General features: G+C 31.8%; 1 protein-coding gene across 3 annotated transcripts in view; it reads right to left on the bottom strand.

The window, feature by feature from the left end:
* The window catches only part of LOC119679109, a 43,987-nt gene extending 19,788 nt beyond the window's left edge, over positions 1-24,199 (bottom strand). For all 3 annotated transcript variants that reach the window (XR_005252388.1, XM_038091287.1, XM_038091288.1), the window contains exons 1-2: positions 24,068-24,199; positions 4,277-5,549 (exon numbers count right to left, since the gene is read on the bottom strand). Coding sequence is in view for 2 of the 3 variants with exons in the window: in XM_038091287.1 (XP_037947215.1) it covers positions 4,277-5,390 (1,114 nt within the window). In the remaining variant the exon portion in view is untranslated. The remainder of the gene's footprint in view (positions 1-4,276; positions 5,550-24,067) is intronic.
* Between the last annotated feature and the right edge of the window lie 239 nt (positions 24,200-24,438).

Below are 24,438 nucleotides of genomic sequence, written 5' to 3'. Positions count from 1 at the left end.
CGCTTAGCTAAGCAAAAGAGAATAGTTTGCAGCTAACTCCTACTGCCATCAGTAACTGCTCCGATATCGGACTGTTTTTAATGCGGAAATGGTCTGTGCAAATGCTTTTTGGACAAGGAGTGTAACCTTAACGTTGGTATTTAACGGAGCAAAGGCTTTATTTTACTTTGACCTTTGAACATATATATTTGTCTTAAATTGTTTTATATTCTCCCCATCTTATAGGGATCCTATGAATATTATTTTATCTCCACAACAAGGAAGTTAGCACACTCAAAACACATAGTCTACCGACTGATCAATCTGTTACTTTCCTCCTAAAAATTCTGACAAGCGTTCTTGACCTATATATCAGTAATATCACTTATCCTACACTTTACTCTGCATCACAGTTTGTCTACATTTATTATAGGTTTTGGCAGACAGCTTTGATATTATGGTGGCTTCAATCATGTATAAACGAATATTATCATAAAATTTCATCTCAAGTTTTAACTAAGATTTGATAAGGTTTGGTAAAATAATCACAGCGGAATATCACAACGAATACACTGCTCAAGTGATTGGAGTAATCCGAATTCAGCGTTATATCGTATGCGGACTACAACGACATATTACTTATCTAGGATTAATAATCTCGTTTAATTTAAGCACGAATGTGAAATATCTGATAACAATCTGTGACTCGACTTTAGCTGGAAGTGTCCATAAAGCGACTTGAACTTCTTGTCGAAGCTGTAGAAGAGCAATTGACTCCAGATGTGGCTTTCAACCACGAATCATTCCTTGATTATACACAGCTGTTTTTGAATCTATCCGTTTATATGTGGATGTCTTTTGGTAGCAAGTATCTGAAAAAGCTAGTTGCCTAAGGCTGATTAGCAAGGTAAGAAGAGTGATCGTATGATGATCGCTAAGTATATTGAAATAGAAGTAGTATCCTTTTATTTTAAAGTGGAAATTACTTCTTTCCCACTGGATACTTGAGATTTCTACCTTTAAAGTTATTCTTTAGGTCTGAAGTATGAACGATATCTCGTCTGTACTATTACAACAGACCACTATTTGAGCTTAAGTGAGCTTTGGTGCCAAACCAACCTAACAATCGTATATACATTAAGCCGTATATATATAGAACAGTTCATCTAGTTCGTTTAGTTTATTAAAAACAGAGTTATGATATCAATAACATTAATAGCAATAATATTGCTTAATGATGTGTAATCAAAATTTACATGTAGATTAGATATATGATATATGTAGCATAGTATATTTCACATAATATTTTTATTTGTTTTTGCCTTAACTATTTTTAGAAAATTTTCGTTTGCATTTAAATATTTCCTCATTGTTCGAAATCAAGTGCAGTAAATAGATTTGCATCAAGTGCACACTCCAAACATACAGCATAGTCAATCTGCGGATGGCAGTAACAATAGCACTGCAACTTCAAGAACCAAAGGAGAGCTCCTTTATTGTTGTATATCAGTAATACACAACCATGCGAAGCAATCAATGTAGACGCACTAAGACATTTTGCACCATTGTTCGTTGCGAATGACATGCCACACTCTTGAAATATTGCATGTCAGGCATGTATCAGGCAGGCAAGAATGCAGCCTGGTGCATTCGCAGAAACAATGTCGTCGATGCAGCAACAAATTTTAAAGTCTAAATTACTTTATTACAGCTTTTTATTTATTTTTTTATTATTGTCGTGAAATTTAAACAAATGTGAGTTTGAATGCGGTTTAGTGATAAGCTTTTAAACTTAGTCGATCCGATCACACTAGTGAATAAAATGCATGTACTTTCTGCATTAGTTGAAAGGAACCAACAGAATAAAAGAACGATGCTATCAAAGATGCCAAGGGTGACCTACATGCAGAATTATTCAAGGATGGAATGTCAAACGTTGAAGCCATATGCCAACTCACTGATTGGGCTTTAACAGTAAGACTTTCTATTTCGTCGATCCAACATTGACTTGACATTTACACTCCGATGAGTCAATTTTATAGTAGCTTTCGATAACCCAATATGGGATGGTGTCCACGCTGCAGTATTCGGGTTCGGTATTCCTTCAAAACTAATAAGCCTCTACAGAATGGCATTAAGCCGTATCTGTAGTTTGTAGAGCTTTTCCCACCGACAAGACTTGCGCTTTTAGGTTTTTCATCTTACCTATACATCTGAGATTGTTCAGGAACAAAACTCATCCCTATATTTTTGGTTCTTTATGACTTCACAACGACTTCTGGATTTAAATAAACCTTGAACTGTATAAACTTTATTGTGAAAATTATATTGCTCTGCGAATTAACATCCCGCAGCTTCGTTGGTTTGGTTGTGTTGTAAGGATGAATAAAGATTACTTTACCGGAAAATATTTTTGAAACGGCAGATTCAACTAGAGGGGGCGCTACCTCCACTGAAAAAAAAATGCGCAATAATATGTTATTATTGCCAATAGAAGAAAAAAAAAAAGAAAAGCGATAAGGTGTTTGTTGATAATAAACACTTTATAACTTTCGTATAATGTAAAGCATTAATCCTTATGGCGCTAATACGGATTAACTAAACACTGACAAGTAGTTGTCAAGTATTTGCCAGAAACAAATTTATTAGTTTCAATTTTAAATATCTAGAGTGTTTATTATGAAAAAAAAAGAATCTTACAATAATATAACTATAATTTTGTTTTTTGTTTTTTTAAAATAATCAGAATACAAAAAAAAATAGATAGGATAGTGTATGTAACGGCATTGTTGTGTTTTTTTCTTGTATAAAATTTAATATGCAAGGTAACGAAACTAACATAAGTGTCGAGCTTCAATTAAAATACATTAAACATTTTAACAAAGAGGATGTGCTGCAGATCCTTCCCCGGTAGTCCTAACTGAAATAATAAAGAAAGAATTTTGTGCTAGAATTGATAGCCTCGAGTCAGCAGCCGCAATTCAGAGCTTCGCTCGCTTTAATTGCAAGCGAGCAACGTAAAAATTCTAAATACAGGTTGCGACGCGGTACGAAGTGAAGTGTTACGACAGAAGGATTGCGATACGGATGCGTTAAATAACTGGGGATGTTTTATTGTAAACTGTTTGCTTTCTGGTCTTTTATGGAGCTTTTGTGTTCGCTTAATTCATTTGACGAACTGAGATTGACTTTACAGTTTTACTTCATTTCCGAGAATTGCGGTTCATTAAATACTTCCGAAATCGCAGATTTTAAGTTTTTTTGCAAATAACTCAAACGTTTCCAAGTCATTGAAGCACTAGTTGAGGAAAATTTTGAAATGCAAAAAAAAATGCAAACGGATATAGCCCAAAAGCTGCTTATGGCAAATCCTTTTCCTTTTGCGCTATTTGTTCACTTTTTCTGTATTTAAAGGCCTTTTAAGTGCTTCTTCTTTTACAAATAGCATGTGTCTATGTCCTTGAAGCAGAATTTTTTATTTTATTTTTTTTTCATTTTTTCTAAAAAGTTGTTATAAACTTGTTTCTTCGGTTTGAGTGATTAAAAACTATTTTTATATTTTCCATTTAACTCAGATAGACATTCAGCCTTTTACCTTTTGAGTATTTTGCAAAATTATGAAGAGGTTACATTAATTTTAAAAATTATGGATTTCTAAACAGAAGTATGTAAGTAAATGTGAGGGTGAGAGGAAAGCCAACAGTGACAATTTGTCAAAGAAATATATTAAATACTACCGTCGAGTAATAAGTATAAGCCAAACTGAGATGCTCAAATGAAGAAATTCCTACTCTTAATAATATGTTAATTATATCTTGTGACTTTTTAGGACTTTTAATATTTATTATGGATTAATTTCAGTTTAACTTTATATTGAGTTTTTTTAAAAGACGACAGACGATAGAAAAATAGTTCGGTTCTATTAAAAATATTGTGTTTTCTAGTGGAATTTTTTTAACTATTATTTTTGGGGAATTTGCTTGGTAGCTTTAACTCGTTCTAAGATCATTATTTTTTTTATTTTCATTTGGCCTTAAAAAATCTGCATTTGACTATAAAAAACTGTATATTAACAACTTTGATTGAGTTTTTATTATCCAATTTCGTTTTCTAATATTTTGTATTTAATATTTTTTGCATGTATTCAATAATTCGTAATTTGCTATATGTATACATTATTTTTATCTATGCAAATTATTTTTTTCGCATTTGCTATATATCTATTGTTCTATTGCGTATTTGTATTTGTGTTTTCGACTTTCGCATGCAAATAATATTCATATTTGCTTATACGTACCAAATTTAGGCGTTGTTGTTTCGGGTCCCATGCTAAAGCTATTAACTGAAAAGAAATTATCGTCGTCGCATCGTACGCAATTCGGTCGTAGCAAGACCGTGTAAAACAAAACACACCATACGAGCGTAGAGAAACGTAAAGGCAATGGCAACGACAGCATAAACGGCAACGGCAACGCCGACGACGATGGCGACGACGACGACGACGACAGCAACGTCAAGCAGCGGCGTCGCATGAAATTGATATTCTTACAGCAAGAAACTGTTGCCGGCATTAACGATTGTTGGACACGCTTAATCTTAGATGCGACAATGTGGATGCTGTCAATTAAAGGGGCAACTGACAACAACGACGACGACGCCGACGACGACGACGACAGTGACATGTTTCTACCACTTACAGCTACACCGTTATTACCTAAATTGGCGAATCTGATGGCAGCATTAGCTTTTGCGTTTGCATCAAAGTTAATTGTAGCGTCAATGTCAGCATCGGCAACTATGTCAGTATTGGCAGCCATTTTAGACAGAACAAAGGCATTGCTATGTTGTTGTTTTTCTTGTTTGTCTCGTTTTTGTTGTTTTTGTTGTTGCATATGGAAATTGTCGTATATGCTTTTTTGATTTTTAACGTTTGTACTGTCGAAAAATATTTCATTAATTTCAATATTTTTATTGTTTTCACCGTCACCGTCACCGCCACTGTCACTATTACTATTACTACTATTGTTATTAGTGTTGTTGTTATGTTTTTTATTTAATTCCTCAATTTCTGCACTCAGCGTTGCGTGCTCTTGTACATTTTCAAAAATATGTTGCGGTGTTGTTGTAATTTTATTTTCGACTGACAATTGTTGTTGTTGCTGTTTTTGCTGTTTTTGTGCACAAAGCAAGTAATTTTTTTGATTGCTTTTATTGCTCTGTTTGTTCTTACTCTTGTTGTTATAATTATACTTGTTATTGTTGTTGCGACTTACACCAAATTTCACCACACTAGTAATGTTGCAGTGTGAGTTTTCATTACATCGCTTGTCGCGATATTTCTTAACACCAAAGGAGCTTCCAATGGCGGGAGCTCCGTGGTGGGGCTCCACTAAAGCCCCATCTAATCTCATATTCTCTCGTCGTCGTGTTCCTCATCCATGCTGTTGGATTTTTATGCTTATATTCGTGTTGTTATTATTCGTGCTTTTTTTGTGTTTCTTTTGCTTAGATTTTGTTGACTTTTGTTCCCGGTCCGCAGTTTGTTGATTTTCGAACGAAAAATCGTGGCGCTGAAAAGAGGAAAAACAAAAAACCAGGTTAATACGCAGGTATATGATATGTACAGGCAAGTATATAATATTCAATTAGGCAGCTAAACGTGCATTAAATTGGCTGAGTAGTGCAGGCAGCGACACTTGACTTTTTCTCGTGCTCAGAAGGTACTACAGGGATGAGTTCGGGAGAGCTGAAAGTGTCGTCGTTTGTGGTTGCAATTTGTTGCGTTGTTGAGCTTATTGCCACTTTAGGTACCTTGCCTAGTTTAGCATAACAAATGTCGTTTCCCCTATTAACAAAAAGGATGTGGTGCCATTTTCTGAATTTATGTTTTTTTTTATATTTCCTAAGCCCACTTATTGCTCCCGTGCAAACGTTGGTTAGATGGTCGGAGCTTATGAGTTTGTTGTGGAAAGTCGGTTTATCTTGGCAATTTGTGCACGCGGAAATTGAGGTGTTTTTTAAGGGTAAACTGCCAGTTTGGAGGGTGAAGTGAGTGAGTACCTAGCAACGCATATCCGCACAATTTTGGGCTTGAAACAATAACTACCAAAGTCAGAACTTATTATAAAATTAACAATTGTGTACAACATAAAGCCGTAAAACCGATCCTACTTGGAGGAAGTGGAGGGAGATGTCTGGTAGGTTTATTAAATTCTTTGCAACTTATTAAATTTGTAACATTTTATAAAAGCAAATTTTTATGTACAGGATTTCCAACGTTACTGGAAAAATAAACGTATAAATAATTTTAGAAAGGTTCTACCTTCTTTGGTGGAAATAATTCCGAAATTTATAATTTCATGAAGTCAATTAAGTTTTATAGAGACTATTTTTAAATGATGTTTTGAATTATCAAAAATCTTTTACATTTCGTCATACATTAGAACGGAAGAAAATTTTGCCAATGCAGCGCCATCTGTTATTTTCAATAAGCGTATGGCAATTGACATTAACACAAAAAATTTTTCATAACTTTTAATATGAAAAATGTTTACATAGAGTTTTTTTAGAGAATTTCGCAATGTAAAGACACCTTTATTTTATTTTATGGAATTTTTTGCTTCTTTATGTCTTCTCATACCTGTCTTGCCTGGTAATTTCAATTCTTGTTCTCCTTTTTACTCTTACATGTTTTATCAATTAAATTTTAATTTAATGTTTGTTATTTCTTATATTTATGATTAATTATAAATATTATTATGAATATTAAGTCAATTTTCTAAATATTACAATTCATTTAAGCTAAGATAGCATATTAAAAGTGACAAGCCATTATATACCCTCTATTATAGAGCTTATAATTATAAAACTAATAGATATGTAATTTTACATAGCTTTTGAAATGTGATTGAAAAAATTCTATGTTCAACTTTTTATACATTTACTTATTAATTTTAATGAATCGTAGTCATTTGCTCCTTATGCTTAAATTTATATTTCAGTTATGGCATCTTTATATGTTTCAATGGATTATTTCGTACCACATTCATGTATATGAATCTATATGAACTATAATGTAATTGACGTTCGAGTTGAGTTGGTAATTGCATACGAATGAGTTCACATTAACCGCTTTAATTGCAATCAATATTTGTCAATATTCGAGAATTATGTCATTACCATCAATAACAAATACATATTTCAATGCACTCTACTCCCCAGAACAAGTTCATTACATGGTGCTCACAACTGCTCTCAAGCAATAATCAAGTGTCTTTATTTTCTCGAATATGGAACAAAACATGTACACACAATTCGTAAGTATTTATATAAAAGTATTTATTGTATAGGAAAATATTTCATATTATCATTATTGGTTAATTTAATAATATTTTTAATGTCAACTACAATCAACAAGGCAAACATTTTGTAATAAAAATCAAAAACTGCGCTAAATACATTGCAAACAGTAGGAATTTCCCTTTGATTTTCATTTAAAACCATTTCTGTATAAACTTATTACATTAATCAATAAATTATTAGGTTTATAAGACGTTGATAAATGTATGCAGAATAAATGTATGCAGTACCAACAAAGAAGATATGCCATATTTTTCTTAAAATATCAAATTTTTTTTGTATTTAAACCCTATAACGTTTATATCAGGTTTACAGATTTATATATGAAAATTACCCACTTCCTTAGATAAAAACTGAACTGTGTTTATATTGTTTAATTCGGCTTGACTATCCATATTGAGACAAGTTATAACTTTCTGAGATTGTTAGGGGACTATATTTAAAACGTGATTCAAAAATGTATATATAATAATTCACCACTCTCTTACATATAAATTGGATTAATTTATATAGTTTATTTCGGTTTAACTATCAACCTTTAGATATATATTAAAATTTTCTAAATTTAATAATTTGTGCCTGGAAAACCCTACATTGACTTGAATTTTGAAAAAATTGTTGTAGTTTGCGTTTTATAAAGTAAAGCAGATACTGCATTCCTCTCCACTTATCATCGTTAATCACTCTTTTTGTAAAATATGTCATATAAATTTAGAAATACTCTGGAGTATATAAGATGTAATCTACATTTTTAAGGAAAACGCAGAATTTTTGTGAATAGAAATAGACCAATAGAATTTCTTAAGAAATGTGTCCTTCAACCTAAATGTCTGGGAATTAGGAGCTTTCTGACTAATGAGGTCAAGCTTTAGCAAATGCAACATGATATCTTGTCATCGGTGAAGTTGTGGTCATAGCGTTACTAACCATAAGCAACAAAAAATCTAAATCATTGTAGAAAAAAAACTTGTTTTGAAGGTCTCGGGTCTTTAAAATTATATCAAATCATTTCTCAATTATAGACTGTAAACTACAAATAAATTTGGTATAATAAGGAATAATAATAGGTCAGTTAAAGACAAATATCCTAACAAGACAGCGCAATCCCTTTTCTATTGTTCTTAAATATATGAAGAAGAAGTATGAAGAATAAGAAGAATTGTCACATATTTATATTGATTTGCTCCCAACGAACAGGTTTAATCTCATATTTCATGGTTTTCATATTTTCTTTTAAACACAGAAAAAAATCAAATTTAGAGCTCGAGGAAAAGTATGAGGCTTAACAGGAGTATTAAACATGCAATCCTTCTTATTTTCACATAAAAATAAATAGAAGTCGGTAAAATGATATTTTAATACAATTTCTCTTTAAAAGCTTACAGCTAATAACTTTTCGCTGCTAATAACTTAATGAGTCTAAATTTATATCTTAAAGCCCTAATGGCTTTATAATTTTATTTACACACACCTTCCAAGTGCAATTTAAATAAAATTGAAGTAAAAAATTTAAACGACAGCAAACAATTTTCGAGCTTAAAAAGGTGCGTTCTGTTTACTGAAATTCAAGCCGCCGCATTGATTTGGGGCAGGCAGCAGTGAAACCCAAGACGACAGCACAAAAGGACATTAAATATATGCCGAAATTGGCACGGCAGTGAGGAACGCCCACAATATTTTGAAGGAAATGTGAATAAGTTCAGCCAAAGTGGCAAATTGTAGTTGTCATTTTGACGTCTGTCAGAGTGTCGGCTTTTAATTGGGCTGCTATACTTTCCCTTCCTGCTAATTACCGACGTGGATGTGGTGCCCAAACTGCGGTGAAAGAGGAAATATTTTTCTGTTGCTTTACAAATTTCAGATACTACGTGTTTTTCCGCACTCTTGGGTCAAAATATAACATAGAAACAAAGCTAAAGCTAGAACTCAAAACTTGCAGTTGAAATATGAACACACTTCGTATTCACAGATACGGTGAAGTCAACACCGTATCTGGGCTTGCTGGGCTTGCAGGGCTTGCATTAGCGCAGCGTGGTTAGTTCAAACAGGACAAACAATTTTGAAAAGTGGGTTTGGCATGAAACATACGTTAAATAGCATTTGTATCTGCAACTGTAAAACTGAAACGAATTAAATAAGAAAACAAAAAAATAAAAAAATAAAAAAAATAAATAAATTAAATAAAATGACAGCGTAAAAAATGTGGAATAAATTGGCGGAAATTAAATTTGGGAATTAGCGCGACAGAAGTGTCGGATGACATGTTATGCCCAACCGTGGTCGAGCTGGTAATTAAATTAGTACATACATTGTTCCGTAATTGTAAAAAATGTATTTTAAAGCGCTAATAAATAATTTAAAAGGATATGTGCTCAAAATTACAGCTAAAGCTAATTAAGTGCATTGCGTTAAGTGACAACAATATGAATGCATACTAATTGGCGTTACTCATACGGCATGTGGTCCCAATGTTAAAGTAACACCAGTCACTTTAAAATAAATAATTTAAGTATTTTCTCTAAGAAATAATAAGTTAATTAAAATTATACTCTAAATAAAACTTAAAAATATACTTTTTGTTATTTTTACGTTTCGTTTTTCAGTTATTTTCAATTAACTTTCGAAATCACGACATGCAGTAAGTAAGTAACTCCAACTTATTACAATGGGTTTTCTATTATCCTTTACTTCATAAATAAGTCAATTGTTATAAAATATTAAATCGTAGCTGATTTATGAGAAATTTCGATTATATTTTTATATAACAAATGCTTCAATAGAAATTTCATAAATTATTGAAAACTCTGCCAATCACGCCCCCATGCTAGATTAGGTCAATAATGCTTTTACACGAGTATCTTATAAAGGATGTAAAATATTTGCACACTTTTTATATTTTTTGATGACAAATAAATTAGTTAAGATCGCGATATTATAGAATGACGTCATTGTACATATTGTACATATTGAAGAAACCAAAAACGGGATGACAAATTCACAAGAAAATTTAAGTCAACAACGTATTGAGAACGTTTCCATATTTTTTAAAATATTTTCACTATTTCTTAAGAATCAAAAAATTGTAAATTATTATTTAAATACAAATAGTACATGCTTAGATTTCTCAACTGCGTTCTTAATCAGGTCCATGCTTTTGGGTGCGAAAGAAGAGATTCTTCTTTGAAGCACTTTTGTCATTCTGTCCATATAGAAATAAAAGAGAAAATTGATAGTAAAGGATATGATTATAGTAATAGGAGATGTTGGTGCATGGCGCGTCAGAATTGGACAAATGGTTCAATGGACAAATGGTTTTATCTGTAACATCCGAACGGAAAATTATTTGGCTTAAGTGAGCTTCACACAAGGCTGTCACTCCAATCTAAACTAACCTACGGAGAAAAGTGGTAGGTAATGAACAGAAAAAGTAGAAAATAACTAAGCTTAATAAAATGCTAAGCTAAAGAGAACAGCTTGATATTCGTAGGACATAACAGAGAAGGGAAGGGAAGAGAAGCGAAATAACTTATATTAATATGACACACGGTTTGGTTTGAGGCTAATGTTATTTATTCACAAAATCAATTGATTTTTTTCGCTTCTCATTACTTTATTCGCAACCTGTTCATTCTCAGATTATATTTGTTTTCAAATGATACCAAACCATATTGATATTGCAAAGACAAGTCATGAATAAGCACGTTAAATGAGCAAAAGCAAGAACATATGTCATTTTTCTCATAAATAGCAAATAGAAAGACGCCATCAAATATCCTTTGGTTGCAGAATGGTCATAAATAAGAGAAGAGGTTGGCATGTCAAACAAACTTGTATGCACAGGACACCGAAATATATGAAAATATGAGAAAAACTAAATTAATGTCCCTAAGCGTATCCGAGCATGAATAAGAAAACAATTTTCACAGGCACCAGTTTTTCTTTCAGGTTCACTGGAGCCGGCGCTGAAAATGTGAAGGAAACAATTTTTTAACTGAACCAAGAGGGCACAAAAATATGAGCGCAGTTAAAGGATAGAATTACAAATGTCGTTGACTCGAGTGGGAACTGTAAACAAAATTGTTAAACGGCAACAGCTCCAGTGAAGAAAAACAGAATTGTTGGGGCAATAGTGAATGATATCCTTGGAGGATAACTAAGATTTGTGCAAATGGTGAATTTGACTATTAACATAAAACATGAAAAATCGCCATCAAACTGAGTTTTTGAATAAAAGAGTTCAAACTGGTGAAGTGTTTGAGGAAATTTTAAATTTTTAGGCCTTAATATTTTGAACACTACAAATTAATAGAACACTACAAATTAAGTTTACAATGATTTTGTTAATTAAATTAGGTTAATACACTTATTAGAATATTTAAGACTTTGTCAGTGATTTAAAATTTTTTGAATAATAACTTTAATAAATGTAAATAATGGTGAAGTTGCAAATAAACGAGGTACTACCGTCCAGCGAGCGGAACACTGTGATCATGATTGATCTTTAGTGTTTAAATAATGGTCCCAAATAATAACAATAAATTTTGAGATATTAAGATATGTGATTATTTCAATGTCAATGCTTTAATCAATGGTAACTTGACGTAAAAGAAACGAGTGTCACTTACTTCGGTATGATTAATACTTCAAAACTACAGTCTTGAAACAAAAGACCACTAGATTATGTCAGGTTTTCAGTTGTCAAGTTTTGTCCGAAAATCGACAGCAAATGCAATACATGGCTGAATAGAAAAAAACCACAGTTGTGATGGAAGTCACTTCATAGAAACATTTATAGATACCTGTGATGTGGAAATATGTGAAGAGCCAAACATTAAATTAAACGTCTGAGACCTTATAATTTGATCATTAATAAAATATAATAAGCAAAGCAGAAGATCCTGACTTCTATGTGGACACTAACAAAAATTTGAAAAATTATTTTACAAAATTATTTCTATAATTAAGAACTTTTTAGAGTTCGAAACAAAACTTCCATTTAGTCTTAGTTCAGTATAGATTGAAATAGAGATCTGTCTACTCCATAAGCCTTTTCTGTACACGCCACCAATTCTGCAGTTTAGAGGACTTTGTTGTGGTGTATCAGGTACTGTTACTAAACATCTATGTGAGATGTTATTATGTTAGCTTAAATCTTGAAGTCTTTCCCAGATTAAAGCGAGGGTTAGTATATGGGTTTTAGTGGCACAAAATCCACATATATATATTTTGTAGAAATACCTACGCATATATAGTACAACGTATATTTATTATTGTTCAAAGCATGACAATAGGTAATCAAAAATTGATCTAAATCATCTCAATGCATCGTATCGCATCGATCTATTTGCACATAAGTTGACTTTGATGTTTAAGTGGTACTATAAAACCCCTTAAGTTAATTAACCTAAAAATAGGATATGCTATACAACAACCTTTGCAATACTATTCGCATATGCAACAAAATCCTCCTACAACGCATCCTTTGGCTTTGATGTCGGTTAACGATATTAAAATGGATTCCTCTTTAAATATTTTTAGCATTCATCCGTGGATATATAAATAAATCTTTACATTTTTTAATAAATATCTTTTGTGTTTTAATCACATTTAGCTCTAAAAATATTTCGTTTTTTTAATGCCAATCAATTGATGGGCTGAAGGTCACATACAACATTTTTAAGTGCACAATTTGGATATCCATGCAGTTGTCTCGTATCTATCTGCATGTCTACTAAGCAGTATCAGTATCAAACAAATATATATACACACACATACACCCTTTTACCGACACAAACGTTGCTAAATTGTAATTTCAGTAATCGAGTGTGTAACCAAAACAATGAAATTACCAACAAACCCAGAAAATGGCAAATTGCCAAGGCGTAAATTCCTTGGGTACACCGAGTCCAATATTCAGACCAGGTATGAAATTTATTGATTCGTGACGTTAAACGGTACACACCGATACACATACGTGAATCTGAGTGCGTGTTTATGTATGTGTCGTATAGAGTTTACAACAAATCCTTCGAAAATATTTTTTCCCCAAAGTGTGACAAACAAGAACGGCTTTCGGCCCGATATTTCCTCAGATTACTTTCAATAAATTTCTTTATGCAAATTCGAGCAAGTGTCACTGTGTGTTTGCATGTGTGTTAGGTGTTAATGTATTTGTACGTTTATTTATTTATTTATTTGGTAGTTCATTGTGGGGTGTTATTAAGGCTGATTTATATGCAATATAATTGCATGCACTTAACTTACATGCAGCAATATGGTCAGGATACCTGGTCAGGATGTGAAAATAATAACATTTAAATGCAAATTAAATTAGCACTTTTGCTTTAAGATACAAATTTAAAATTTAGCTATTATTATCTAAACTCATTTCAAAATTATTTAATGCAAATATTGAAATAATTAGGAAAAATAATACTTTCAACTTACGGGCCTAGTCGAATAATGTGAAATGCAAAAAGCCAACAATTTTAAATTATGTACAACGTGAACCAAGCTACATGGAAATATAGTCTACTAGAGAAAGTTACTTTCAATGACGAGCGCTACAATAATTCGTCGTTGAATTGCGATGTTCCAGAAGTCGTAATCGAACAGTGATACTAAGTTATATCGAAATATGGATTTTAATAGCAATCTGTTATATATCAAAATAAATTTATATGGCAAAACTTCATTGCAAATACTCCATTTCTGAATACAAAAGTAAAAACTCTCAAATTACCTTTTTAAGGTTTCAACTTATTTAACAGCAACTAATTGATTTATAAGTTAGTTATTCACCTAACAATATATGGATAGTAACGATATTAAAGTTTCACTAAACCTTTAGTTTTTGCTCTACATATTTTTTTTATGTTAATCACTTTAAAGGGTTTTTCTATGCTAATTTTAATGATTTGTAAAAAATGTTTTGTGTAAATTTATGCACCTTGTTTTTCGTATTAGACTCTAATTGCTAGAATTTATTGTGATTCATAAAAATTTTTACCTAATTTCATAATAATCTGGAACATGAATGAACACCTCCTCCTCTTGGCGTATTTATTTTGTAATAGATTTTTCTGTTCTCCTTGTTGCATGCAATATATTATAAACAAAAAATATATACATTCCCATAATGTGAAACAAAAGAAGAATGGTGTTTATTTCATTTCATGCCTGAAAATATGCTACAAATAATTTTGCTATGTAGTGCACAAACTAACACACCGTCGTCAGCAACAACAACTCAAAGCGCTCATTATGATTTATAAGGATTGCATGGTGTAATCAATTTGATTCGACTCTGCTTAGTTCCCTCACTGTCAACAATTTGCGTATATGTTTAACCCACTTAATGCTGCACACAACTGTGCGGCGCAATTGCTTTTATTTTTGTATTTTTGGTTATTAATTTCTCGTTGGTGTTGTTGTTGTAGTTGTTGTTGGTGTGCAGTCGTCGACATAATAAAATTGCTTTATGTTAGCTCAGCAGCGCAGTACGCAAAAACTAAAAATTGTGTAAATTGTGTAAATTGTATAAATAAAAAGCATTAAATGCCTAAAAGTATGGCACGAATTAAAGCAAATATTGCTTACCATCCATGCCACAATAAATAATAACAATGCTGAAGAAATTACAATAGAAGAATTTCATATCAAAAACGAAAATCACGAAATATGGCGTGGCAAATGGCGATTCATGACTTTGTTTACCGGGCGGATTCAGTGCCTCCAGAATTGCTTGCGGATGTGGACGGCTGCACGTACATGTTGCGTACTCTGATGCGGTATATTTTTGGTTTATTAATGCGACAAATATAAAAATATGTCGAAAAAATTAACAATTAAAGAAGCAAAAGCTTCAACTTCAATTAAATGAGTTTTTTTTTCAATGCAGTTTTTGAGTTATAGTTTCGAATCATATAAAAACGGCCATAGTGGCTTAATCTGTTTGCGGTTAGTTGCTTGGTTGTTAGTCTAAAGGAACAGGATTCAGAATTTTTTTATTTACACTTAAGTTTGTGTGGCGGCTTTTATGTGGTTTACCCAACTTCAGTTCTGTTCAGAATAAACAATATCAAAGTGGAGGGAGTAACCATTCGGTATGAAATGAAGAGTATATAACTTATTCTATTTTTTATTCGAACACATACATCAACTTGTGCTTAAGGAGTTTTATGTAGTAAAAAATCCCTTTTCAGAAAAAAAATATATTTAGTTTTTTTTATAATTAAGAATTTTGTCATATGACAAAAATCTATTTCTAATAGAAAACGTTGGTAATATTGAGAATATTTTCTAATCTAAAAGAAACTCAACTAATCAAAAAAACCCTTGGGCTAACCATAGATCTGTTTTGGATAACGTCGAAATATCTTTCGAAACATCCGCTGGTTTAATTATCCGTTTATAATTTTCAGATTACAAGCGTCAAGAAATGGAACCCTGACAACTTTGAACCGTTGCACCGTGTGTTATTACACAAAGCCAATCTACACTTAATATCATTGCACGTGATTTAATATTTTTTAAATACCACAGAGAAAAGGTTTCCTAAAAAGTTCCCTAAAACATTGTTATCAATTCTGTTTTTTCTCATTTCCATGCCAAATTTTTAGTGCAGTTAGTTAGCAATTTCTTAATTTATATTAATTCTTAATTTTTAGTTTTTCGGTCTTGTTAGCAGTCACTTTGACTTTTGTTAGTTTTTACGTATATATTTAAACTCAGTGTGATTGTATAAGTGGCTGAGGTGAAGCGGTTTTATTTTTAAGTTTTAAGAGTTGAATAAAGTTGGGCACTGCCTATGACACGTTTTTATGATTGAATTATTTTATTAAATGACATTGAGAACCTAAAAGAATATATTCTATACTTTCTTTTTATTTATGAACAAAGTGATAATATTGGACACAAATTTTAAAATTAATTTTATATCAAATCAATATTAAATATGCATATTTCTTACTATTTCAATGATAACGATGTTTTTATAACCTTTTTAGGAACTTTAGTCAAAAAGACGAAATCAAGACCATAAAGAAAATACTTTTTGCATTATTTATTGTTATTAATTTATTTAGTCAAGATTTTAATAACCTTGATCTTTAATATTGATGCAAAGCATTTAATTTGAATTGATTTAATTATAAAGAATATTTAAAAGTTTAATTAAAATGCAATGCATAAGCAGACATAAATCACATAAAAATAAGTTCTTGAAATAACTTTTTGATTTTGAAATAAGAATAATCTCATTCTAATTAAATATTTTTACTGCGCAATACTTCTGAAAAGTCAGAATTTTAATCAGTTGTCCATAAGTAAAAAAAACAAACACTAATACATTTGGAACTTACGAATATAGCAATAATATCTACAGAATAAGCTTGATTTAAATCTCGAGGTGTGTTTAATATTAGGTACTGTTTACGCCTACATTTTTTTCACACAATAAAACAGATCAACAAGAATTTACAAATCTGTAAGGGCCATACGATGCAGACGATCAAATAATCGTCTACCCTAAAGGATCGAATATAATTATATATGCCTTGGAGAAGTATACTGACATGGATTAATGGAACTGCAATGTTTTTAATTCCCTAAAGAAGCATCAATTAAGTTGGCAATCCAGTGAAATTGCATATAAACATGCTTCCTCTCCATTACTTTTGCGCTCCCATTCTCATACGAAAGATAAAAAGGAGATGTCCTATATAAAACCCAAATTTTAAAATGATTTCATACCGTTAAATATCTTTCATTAAAATATATTTCACAAGTTATTTACTAATTTCGATGGTACAAACACTAAGTGCAAATTAAGTAGAAGTATCGTCGCTTAACAAAGCACAGAGCATCCCCAAAGACTCAGTTGGCTCTAGCTGTATCTGGTGCCCGCAAATACCAAACTACAATAGTGATAAGTTCCAAACACACAGATATTTAATTAAAAAATAATTCTCATACAACATAAACCGCCAATGAGAGAACAGAAGTACTTGAGACTTGAGTGAATAGTTGTAAATGTTTGCGTCTATAAGTGCGCAGATACTTTCATATGAGGATACATGCAACGTGTGTATGTACAGGCGCAGGTGAAGAGGTGAGTGGGTGCTCATATTTTTAAAACAACCTTTTTTTAATTAATATTGTTTAGGTGAATGCGTAAACACTAATTTTGGCATGCCCAGTTACCTATGGGAATCATTTGTCGCTCTTGTGACCGATGACATGAACACATTAGCAAGTTCAGATACATTTTAATCTACTCGAACAAACGTACTTCTAGGCTACATTTTGAAAAAGTAACTTTGACAATTAGTAATTGTAAAAAATATGAGTAATAGAAGTAAATTAAGGTAACTTTTTTATCACTTTACATTGACACAAGTTGTTTTTTGTTGGGGAACTTCGTTCGAGGGTTAAATTATAGTGGCACTTCGCTTAGACAAATGCAAATATAATTAATGTGAGGTGTCTCTGCACTTTCTACTTCCATTAAATAAAAATGTATCTATTTTTTAAGTATTTCACATTCCTCAAGATTATTTATCAATATAAAGCTGTCAGACACAGTTTATACCTATAGTTTGAAGCGGGTATGATGAGAAGATAGGTATGATGGTGTTAAAAAGAAACATAATCAGAAATAAATACCGAAAAATCAAATGTAACACATATTTCTCATTCCTTAACTCGCTTCACACAGCAATAATAGAATATCCTTTACTGAGTAGTAGATACGCTCTTAATCGCAGATAAAGATGAAGATAAAGATTAGATGAAGATTGGAGTTTCCCTGCAATAGTTCTATACTCCTAAACTAAAGTGAGCTATACTTTTATTTCAATGAACCAATCAGTGCCATACTAGAAGCATATAATCCACAAAATAATGTAAGACGAGAAAATGAACAAAGGCAGTAAGGAATGAAAAAACAAGAAAAGGAGCAAAGATAAAAGAAAGAGAATGCACAAAAGAAAGAACATAGTGTGAATACGTATAGTTCCAATCACAAATTTATTAAAGTTTTGTCTATAATAGTATATTTCTTTGGGGCATTATAAAAAAGAAGTCTGTGATCACTTATGCAGCTTATAGAAAGGATATTTAAGTTTTCGGTCTACGTGAGAGAAGTATATAATAAAGATATTCGAAAATTTCTGTGATCTCATTTTCTTTCCTTAATTTACACTTTGTCTTAAAAGGAATTTTCACAATTCGGGCAATGGTAATTGTAATTTGTAATATGATTTTGAATGTCAGTTTAAAATAGAAGTAATTAGAAGGATATACGACATTAAAGTAATATATTCGAATTGCTCGCAATGTATCTTCCATTTGATATCGTATAAAACCGACATTGCAAGGAACAATTTTGTAAATGAATTTTGTGCCAAATTCGTTTATGCGCAATTTATTATTTTTGCACTGGGAATAGAGCTTGTGCCTCTGCCTGTGCTAGTGCACAGTGCCAATGCCCCATGCTTAACTGTGTAATAAGCTTTCAAATTTTGTAGAATAATGACTGTAAACGGGTGAATAATATGCATAATGTATCTGCCACCTCGCACAAGAGCCCAGGAGAATAGATTCGTTGGCATTACTGCGTTGTTGGGAGGGGAAGAGCTCAATGTGCGCTAAATGCAAGCAAAGGATAGGATACGAAAGGATTTCACCAGGCAGTGACGAAGGCAATGGAGACAAGTACTCGCACTACCATTGAATGATAAACAAATGGCGCCGACTTAATAGGCAATTTTTTCTCCTTTTTTAGTTTTTGTACGCATAATTTGTATTAGTGGTCATGCAAATTAATTGTTGCCCATTTGTGTCAGCGCCGGAATACCATGAAAATTGGCCCATTGGCCCATAATCCTTTTAGACCACGCCAAAACGCCCACAGCCCAATTTAATGCCTTTCCGAATGTCGAATATCGAATGCCTAATGCCTAAATTGCTTATTTGTTTCAATTGCTGCTTTTGTACTTTATTTAAAATGAAGCAATATTTCGTATTTTATATAAATTTATTTATTTATTTATACGTAATGGAATTTAAATATATTAGGGTGAACCAATTCTTCAATCAATCTTACGTACTTAAGAGTATAGATTCGTGTGGGTCTACGTATATTTCCTTGTTCGCAGTGTATTTGCCACTAGCTGACTCAAGAGTTTTTCCCTATGACGAGTGACCTAAATAAACCCTTTTCATTGCGCCATCGGAAGGCTTACATGTGCCTCAAATAGAGTCACGTAAATGCAAATGCAACCAACTTTTATATTAATAACAGTTAATTTGGGTCGTTGTTGTTGTTGTAGTTGTTATTGTAAGTGATATTAGTGCCATAAGCAGACATTTGGTATGCGAAGTACCGCGAACAGCCTACTAGTAACTTATGAATAATGACTCCGTCAGAAGCACGTCCTTTCAAAAAAAGTAATAATAATAATGTATACGAAATTCGTAAGACGGGAATATTAATTTAAAAGGTGTTGAGAGAATATTTATTTTTTTCCTTGGCACTTCACTTGGATATTGTACCCATGAGTAGCTCTAGTAAAAAATTATATCAAACACAAATTTACATTAAGAACATCGATGATATCGCGATATTCCTTGATATCAAGGAGAAACAGCTGAAGGAATTTTTAAATCCAACAATCCAACAAACCACTAAATATCTTGAGAAATAGCAAAATATACTTTTTGTAATACCTGAGATAAATATAATTTGATGGCAGTAGCGAGGGGTCAGCTTTTTGGCAAGGTGTTCACAATTTGATCAAAACAGAATTCCAACTATAACGTACTCCCCCTACTCCTGAGTTTTGTCCCTTCCCCAAGCAAATAGCGTCCAAGACAAACAAAACAATTTATTTAAATGTTCGCAGCCTGTGATCCACTGGTTTTTATGGTAAATAGCTGTAGGAAAACGGCGACATACCACAGATTTCGACATTTTTACAACAGGTACCAAATTCTTCATATCTGGAGTTCGTCTATTCATTTTATGAATTAACACCTTTTTTTCAGATCGTTTAAAAAAAGATATTTGAATGAAATCTTTAATCACACATTAATTCATTTCTAAATATTATTTTTCACTTCAAATTTCTTTAATTTTTTTCTTTACTTTTACCATTTGCTAGTATAAAATTGCAATAATGACTTTGTTTTTGGTTTATTTCCAACCTTTACATAAGAGTAAAAAACTCTCATGCGTTCATTTACTCTTTTACTTTGTATTTACTATGAGCGGTTCAATTTTTTTATTGAACCATTTGCCCATATAAAATGGCAACCGTGACTTTGATTGTATTTGCACGCTTTGTATGAACTTGCGGTTCAATTTGGTCGAGTGAACCTCTCGCCAAATGAAAAACGATTTTCGCTCAGTCATTTCTATTCTCTTTTGTATTTACTTTGCATAACATTGGAGGTTCACTTTTTTTATTGAACCGCTTGCACGCATTAATTTAAGAGTTATGATTATTTTGTTTTTGTTTTCTCTTTTATTTTTATATTTCTTTGTATGTTTTGTATTTATTCAATACTGAACATAGTCCCAAAGCGCGGTGCAGTTTTTTTCTGAACCTTAGTATATTTTAAGAGGAATGTATTTTCTCTTTTATTAATTATAAGTAATGTTTGGTGTAACAAACATATGTATGTGTGGTTTTGTTTTTATTATACGTTTTGTGTTTATGTTAATATGTTTGGAAAAGCTATTATAAAAAATGTTAAGTAGCAAAATAGCGAGATTATTTACCTAATAAAAAAAAGATCTAAAAAGAAATATATATAATAGAAAGAAATAAAGTAGTTTGTTGTAGGAAAAATTTTACTTCGAAGAGATATTGAAATCTAATGGTTATGTTATGTAGATAGTCATGATCGAGTCATGAAATGGCATTACTGTTCTTTTCAACATAAATTAAAAGTTTGACATTAACAACAAGAGACCCTGTTTGACACGTTAGACAAAACATAGTTTTTTACTAAATAAAGTCGAAATTCGCTTATTTTAATAACATATATGTATATTTTTATCTGCATATATCGGCACTTTAAAATTAACAATTGTGATTTGACTGTCTGCCTAACATGCCTCCACGGTTACAATAGTCCCATTTTTATTTCTTCTATATGGTTCTATATGGCGTCAACGAATTATTTAAATTTCTCAATACCTTTTTTTCTGAAGCGTATTCACATCTAAGTTTGAATCTGTTTTTTCTAATTTCAATAATTCGCACATAAAACTTATCTGTATACTGATTACATCTTGGCTAATATGGTTAATTCTCTATCACATTTATATTTTTATTATTTCTGATCGGTTGTCTTATTAAGTAGAATTAGTAGTACTCAGCTTAATGAGTTAGTATAATTGTACTTTCGATACAAGATAATGGTCATCGTTTTGTTAAAATCCATCATTAATGGATCAAATTATTTGATTAGTCCTCTGACCAGAATAACTTAAGCTAAGTGAGGTGAAGTTACGGCCCTGTACATCCATACCCATTTGAGGGTAAATAATGATTCTTGTGATACTGTGGATAAAAACGTTGTTCACACGCCAGACCACAAAAATATTTATAAATACTGAGGTAGTCTGCGTATACAGGTAAAATTAGGTAAAATTGAAACATCCTGACAAGTTCATAAACTTGATTATGTACCTAGTTTTGGAGCATGACAGCTCTGTTAAGTCAGTTAGAAAAGGAGTAATAAGAATTTTAAATATTTGGAGTACAGATTCCTACTCATCAACAGAGGCACAAGCCGAGAAAAGTTGTCAGCGGGTAGAAAAGTCTTACTACATGTCTTCCTAGTATTTTGTGATGTGTCAGTACTGAACCTATAGTGATTAGTAGGTTCCGGTTTAGTTGAGCAAGATGACTGGGGTGAATTTTGCTCAATCTGGACCAGGGAAATCTTGTGAACTGACAAGAGTTTTCATTCACCCGAGCTTTGATTTCCAACCTTTAGTATTTATGTTTAATTTCAGTTTAACCATTGTTAGAGGAATACTAATATTAAGTGTTTAGGCAAGTTCGTTTATTCTACAGTTGCTCAAGATGTTTGTTTGTCCAGATTCGGGAAAGCAGGTATTCTCGAATTATAAAAGAAGCCGATGTAACGCCTGTCAGAGACTTAACATCAGCTTAGCTGACCGTGAAGATTACGACGTCCGAGATTACTAATATTACTTTTATTAAATTTATATTAGTTGCTATAAAGAGTTTTTAGTTCAGTAGTCTTATATGGTTCTAACTTGATATTATATAGTTAGGGTAAAAATCTTTATGTTCAGTATTTATAAAGCCAATTAACTTTAAGGTCTTAGATATTAATTGAGTACTAAAATCCCACAAAGCATGCACCGCTTTTGAATTCAAACAATTTTACAATCCATTTATTGAAGTTACTGAATAACCTTTTCAGTTGGAATGACACAAAAGCAAAATTGCTCAGGATTATTGATGTCAAAAGATTAACGCTGACTACGAGGAGTTCATTTACTATGGACCAATATCTTTAATGCATTCCCTTGTACGTAATATACACTGGCTCGATCTAACCTACTCTTAAGTAGACAAACTCATCCATTACATTCTTGTAGAACTTTGACCTTCATCACTCATCGTTAGACTAATGTCATGCAATGAAAAGGATTTCGTTTGTGTTAAAAGCGTGGTTAAGGTCGCCCTAGAGTGTAAATATTTAACTCAAATTCATATAAAATATTAAACACATTAACTGAACCACATGAGTGGAAGATGTACTCGTTGTACCACATCCTCTTAGTGGCGTTTTTAGTGAATTTTTGTGTGCATTATATATCAGCAGAAAGAGCTCATATTTTAATATATTGTTCAACCTTTATATTGTGAATAAAATATATTATAACTTAAATGAAAAGGATATTTCTCTCATTGAATGTTCAGCGATATTTCTCGTTACCTAATTGTGCAATATTCTGGGTATTAAATATGAATTGATTCACGTATTTGATTTGCCTTGAAGGTTGATTTTCCTCTCCAGCAATATTTAAATAATTGGGAATAATAATTAAGTAACTTAATGGCCTAATCAGAGATAAAAGAGAAATTGCCGTCACCTGAATAATATTAACAAAGCTACAGCTACTACAGGCTCACTTCGTCCTTTCACAGAATGATAAATTTCGAAATTTAAGGCTAAAGTTAAAGTTATTTTTGCAGAACAAAAGCGTACATAAAACATTAAATTTTTATGTCCTTTTGCCTTTATCCTTTCCTTTTTCTTCCATTGTTGTTCGCATATTAAATTCTTTCTGTTTTGATTCTTTTGGCAATTTTGGGTTATGTTTTTCATCCTTCGTACAAGGTCACAATAAATCATTTGAACAGACGACAGTTCGACCTTTTTATGGCAAATGATTCGCACGGCATCTGCCATGGCACATAAAAACTCGACCGGAAATGAAATGTTTAAATTAAAGTATTTTAAAAAAAAGCAAACAAATGCGAACGTAAAGGAAGCCCACATTCCGAATAAGTATCTTTCGAGCAATAAAACGGGTAAAAGCTTCAGAATGAAGGATGCCATTAAAAGGTCAAAAGTTGGGCGAAATTTCTTGGGCTTAGTGCCAAAAGCTCGAATGCGAATTGCAATTGCGGAATACAAAAACGCAGGATTCACAAAAATAACGCTACATTTCACTTACCTGAAGGATTATCCTGTTACACTATTGCTGCCTCAGCCGAATATACAGTTGAACGAATTATTATAATTTATTTTTTTCAGTTCTTTTAGGTTTTTATATTTTTTTTTTAGTTAATTTTTAATAATTTTAAAAGGATCCGCACTTTTTATAATTTTATGCTGCATCAAATATAAACAAAAATTCATTAAATCATATTTCTACTTGCAGAATATGTACGCTTCTATTCTAATTTCATTTGAAAAAAAAAAAGTTAATGGAGCATAAAAATCCACAAGACCAAGTAAGACATGATAAACGATTATTGAAGAAAAGCGCCAAGGATAATCGTCATTCATAAGTTCATGCTCCAATTTTATAGAATGCAAACGATC

This window comes from Teleopsis dalmanni, chromosome 2 (assembly GCF_002237135.1).
Source record: "Teleopsis dalmanni isolate 2A chromosome 2, ASM223713v2, whole genome shotgun sequence".
Classification (NCBI taxonomy): Eukaryota; Metazoa; Arthropoda; class Insecta; order Diptera; family Diopsidae; genus Teleopsis; species Teleopsis dalmanni.
This window is presented reverse-complemented; position numbering and strand designations above follow the sequence as displayed.